Source organism: Danio rerio, chromosome 5, assembly GCF_052040795.2.
Source record: "Danio rerio strain M-AB ecotype USA chromosome 5, GRCz13ab, whole genome shotgun sequence".
Classification (NCBI taxonomy): Eukaryota; Metazoa; Chordata; class Actinopteri; order Cypriniformes; family Danionidae; genus Danio; species Danio rerio.
This window is the reverse complement of record NC_141025.1, coordinates 532,501-537,500: the sequence shown is the minus strand read 5'-3', so window position 1 is coordinate 537,500 and position 5,000 is coordinate 532,501. Positions and strand designations below refer to the sequence as shown.

The following is a 5,000-nucleotide window of genomic DNA, read 5'->3' as shown; positions in this document are numbered from 1 at the left end:
ATTTTTCATGCAATGTTTGATACCGCACGGCGAATGAGAGAAAAAAACCTCAGCATTTCCCGGAAACTTAGATGCACTCGGCAGGTAGCGTCAGAAAGCCGCGTGTGTTATTCCGGTCACAAAATGCGGTGAAAATCCTACACAAGGTTAAAGTTTGGTTGTGGTGCTAACATGTTTACACTCGGTGCTATAGTTAGTTCGATACGAACAAACTGAATAAACAAAGAGCACTGGTCGCTCACTTACCAAATCTGTAGAGACAGGACAATCACCAGCAACTAGAGCCGCGTCTTTATGAAGAGGAGACTAAAGTGAATCCAGATCTCAGCGTTTGCAGATGAGAACAGCTCTCAGGTAAACAATAATCCTCCTTACACACGTAAGTTATTGTTGTCGAGCGTCGCGTACACTGTTAATCCACACGTGACTCCAGCTGCGCTCTCACAGAGAGAAAATGAAAACAAAACTTCACTGCAGCAAACTATAAAAGCAACACTTCACGCTTGTTCTGCCAACACAACGTGGCGTCTCTGTCGTCTAAACACTGTGACAGTAATGAATATTAATGAAGTTACACAATAGAGCGCTCTGATTGGTTTGAACCAAGCCTTACTCATGCATTAATGCAGCACACTGTAAGACGTAATAAGACACACTCTGGCACAGACGTCCAGTCTGCACGCTGGAATACACACTATTATCTCATGACCGTGACGCAGCTTCAAAAATTAGTTTCAAACCGGAAGAACCAATTTGCTTGAAATAATGCAAAAACAACCAATTTACACTTTTTAGTGAAATATAGGTGTCCTAATAGTGTTTATAGCAGTGTGGGACACATATACCACTGTCAACAGCTCAACACATGTGTTCTGGTGTTTCCTGACCCTCTAAGCTTCACTGAGTCACTCAAATCAGTGTTGTGTAATAATCAGTCCGCATTAAGCGACTACAACTGCTCAGAAAAAGGGAACACCAACATCAAAATATCACTCTCCTAGTGTTCCTGTTATTGTTGGAGCAGTGTGTGTATAATAGGTGACATTCTGAGTGGATTTCTCTCTCTCTTGTATACTGTAGTGCTGTATTTATACCTGTAGTGTATTGAGTGTGAGATGGGACTTGTATCAGGAATGTGTGTATTCTGTGTTGGCCGCTCTTTGTATAACTCGAGTTGGCCGTCTGTTTGTTTCTGTCCTGTTTTCACTACTGCAGACTAGTTCAGTAAACAGAAAGACAGAAGAAATGCCCGCATGTGTTCAGTGTTTTCCTCATCACAAGCACAACAGTAATCTGCTGGTGTTTGCTTTGGCTATGATTGTGATCTCCTGAAACACTGTGAGGTCTCTGTAGACTGATGGCATTTCATGCTGTTCAGCCTTATAATCTTAACATGCGAGCAAAATCTCTGTCAGCAGATAACTGTATATGCTGTGAGGGTCCACGATGAAGCGGTTCTGTGTGATCCGCAAGTAACTTTGTGTCAAGAACTGCAAGAACTCCTCCTTGTGGAAGTGTGTGGCAGTTTGTGCAGCCGGGAGATTCTCAATCAGTCTGCACCAGAGGCATGTTCACAGCCGTCTGTGCTTCCCGTCTCAGGAATGTAAGCAGCTGGTAGCGGGAGGATTGCTTAGTGGATAATTCCCCTCTTGTTGGTAAAGTTTGTGTATTGGATGTTGATCTTCAAGCGGTGTCGTTTGAGCACTGTGCTGATAGGCTCAACTATAGTGTACGATATAAAACACAGGAGTGCAGACAGTGGAGCGGTCGGCAGAGACGTCTGTACAGTAGCAATACAGGAAGCAGGACATAAAGTAAAAACTGAGCAGTAATTTTTCCACAAGGATGCCTCTGCTACATCGTCTTACTGTCGTTTGTACTGTAATGTGATGTGTGTATTTGTATAGTGCATGTATCATGTATTACCATATACCTAAAGCGCTTCACAGTCATGAGGGGGGGTGTGCAGCTCCACCTGATGATGCTCCGGCAGCCACAGGACCACAGCGCCAGGGCTTCACCACACACCAGCTGTAGGAGGAGTGGAGAGACCGTGATGGAGCCAATTCAGGAGATGGGGATGATGGAGGGAGTCTGGCCAGGACATTAGGGTTACACCCCTACTCTTTACCAGAAGTGCCTTGAGATTATTGAGCAGAGAGAGTCTGCTGGTCTCACCAACACCTCTGCCAACAGCAGCCCAGTGTCCCCATGTAGTCTCCCATCCAGACTCAGCCCTGCACAGCTCCAGTGAGGAGCCGCTCTTGGGCTGCTGGGAGAGTTCTGGGTCATTTACTGTCCAAAAAACACTTTCTAGTTGAATAAAGATGAGTCAGAATAATTTCCTGCTTCTGTGTTTCAGCATCTGCAGGAGGAGCGCGTGGCTCTGGCTCAGAGGAGGGACAGCTTCAGGAAGACGCTTCACAGAATGTTGGAGCAGAATGAGACTCTGAAGAAGCAGCTGCAGGAGAACGAGGTGCACGCGGAGGTCAGGTTACATGCATGCACACACACACACACACACACACACACTAGATACACACACACCCACAGACGCACACACAGACGCACACACTATCTAGTCCAGGGGTGTCCAAACTTTTTGGGCCGAGGGCCAGATGCAAAAAAACAAACGTTGTCGCGGGCCAAATTTTACATACATCACACAGACACGCACATATATATATATATAGTTGAAGTCAGTATTGTTAGCCCCCCTAAATTATTAGTCCCTGTTTATTTTTTCCCCAATTTCTGTTTAACGGAGAGAAGATTTTTTTTCCACACATTTCTAAACATATTAGTTTTAGTAACTCATTTCTAATAACTGATTTATTTTATCTTTGCCATAATGACAGTAAATAATATTTGACTAGATATTTTTAAGACACTTCTATACAGCTTAAAGTGACATTTAAAGGCTTAACTAGGTTAATCAAGTTAACTAGTCAAGTTAAGGTAATTAGGCAAGTTATTTTATAACAATGGTTTGTTCTGAAGACTTAAGGGGCTAATAATTTTGACCTTAAAATGGTTCATAAAAAAAATTTAAACCGCTTTTTATTCTAGCCGAAATAAAACATAAGTCTTTCTCCAAAAGAAAAAAATATTATCAAACATACTGTAAAAATGTCCTTGCTCTGTTACACATCATTTGGGAAATATTTAAAAAAGAAGAAATAAATCAAAGAGGGGCTAATAATTCAGATTTCAACTGTGTGTAGATAGATAGATAGATAGATAGATAGACAGACAGACAGACAGACAGACAGACAGACAGACAGACAGACAGACAGACAGACAGACAGACAGACAGACAGACAGACAGATAGATAGATAGATAGATCATAACAAGAACTGCTGCTTAATTGAATGCATGTAATAGCGACACCCGGTGGTTATTTATTGAATTGCGTTCATTTTTGTATAGCGGGCCAGATTCTATTGATATTTATAAAAAGCCTCGCGGGCCGCCACAAAACTGATTGCGGGCCGCAGATGGCCCGCGGGCCGTAGTTTGGACACACCTGATCTAGTCCATCATCACTGCGCATCTTTCAGCATCACAGACAGAAACACAGATGTTGGACACGCCCCTCTGTTTAAAGACATCCCATAATAATGTAAGTTCCTCATAGAATGGTCAGCTGATCAGTCTAAACCTATCAGAGCGCAGGATCCACACAACAGCAGGTGTACATCATTATACTGCAGTAAACACAGGAGAGCGTCAGCGATCCCCAAACACACTGCTGCACTCTGATTGGCCTAGAGTAAGGTGTGTGTTGAGGAGAGCTGTGAGCTGAGGCTGATACACACTTGTGCGCACGCACGCACACACACGCTCACTCATGTGCTGTTTTGTGTTTGTGTGTGTGGTGTGTTTTCCTCCAGCTTACCAACATGGAGAGGAAGTGGCAGCACCATGAGCAGAACAACTTCCTGATGAAGGAGTGTATCCTTAAGTGTGTGTGTGTGTGTGAGTGTTAATGCTGGTGTATTCTTCTGTGTGGAGTAGAGTTCTGCAATCCCGCGGCAGATTTCTGCATCGCTTGAATAAATTTCCGATTAAAGCGCAGGAGCAGTCGTTAACGGGTTTAATTTGGGACGGGAGCGGGCCGTCTAGCAATATCGCTCCCGACTCCCGAGCGAGCACGCGTATGCATGTGTGTAAATGAAACAGCGAGATGCTGTGTTTAGCTTTTGTTGCTGGTGTGTATGTATGTGTGTGTGTGCACGCGCGAATGAGAGGTGTGTGTGCGTGCGCGCGCGAATGAGAGAGAGCGCTTTGCCATTGTGTGTGCTTGGTGCTTGCTTGCTTGCTTGCTTGCTTGTGTGTGTGTGTGTGTGTGTGTGTGTGTGTGTGTGTGTGTGTGTGTGTGTGTGTGTGTGTGTGTGTGTGTGTGTTAGTGCACGCACGCGTGAATGAGAGAGATAGCTTTGTCTGTGTGTGTGTGTCATTCATTCATTCATTTTCTTGTCGGCTTAGTCCCTTTATTAATCCGGGGTCGCCACAGCGGAATGAACCGCCAACTTATCCAGCAAGTTTTTACGCAGCGAATGCCCTTCCAGCTGCAACCCATCTTTGGGAAACGATTACACAAACATTCACACACACACACTCATTCACTACGGACAATTTAGCCTACCCAATTCCCCTATAGTGCATGTCTTCGGACTGTGGGGGAAACCGGAGCACCCGGAGGAAACCCACGCAAACGCAGGGAGAACATGCAAACTCCACACAGAAACACCAACTGACCCGAGGTTCGAACCAGCGACCTTCTTGCTGTGAGGCGACAGCACTACCTACTTCGCCACTGCCTCGCCCTGTGTGTGTGTTTATACAGACAGCTTGTTATAGGCTGTCTGGACTCTGTATAGCTGGGTGGTTTTCGGTTTTGTCCCCCCCCGTCCTACCGCGGCGGGTGGAAAACGAGGTGGGTTAGGCAGCGGGACAACAAATGCTGAATGTAAGCGGGAGCAGTCTGGTTCGGGCT

General features: G+C 45.2%; 1 protein-coding gene across 5 annotated transcripts in view; it reads left to right on the top strand.

Annotated features, from left to right (window-relative positions):
- The window catches only part of ift74 (intraflagellar transport 74), a 29,682-nt gene that overhangs the window by 23,436 nt on the left and 1,246 nt on the right, over positions 1 to 5,000 (top strand). For all 5 annotated transcript variants that reach the window (XM_087251651.1, XM_087251652.2, XM_087251653.2 and 2 more), the window contains 2 exon segments: positions 2,363 to 2,488; positions 3,895 to 3,955. In XM_087251651.1, coding sequence (XP_087107777.1) covers positions 2,363 to 2,488; positions 3,895 to 3,955 — 187 coding nt within the window.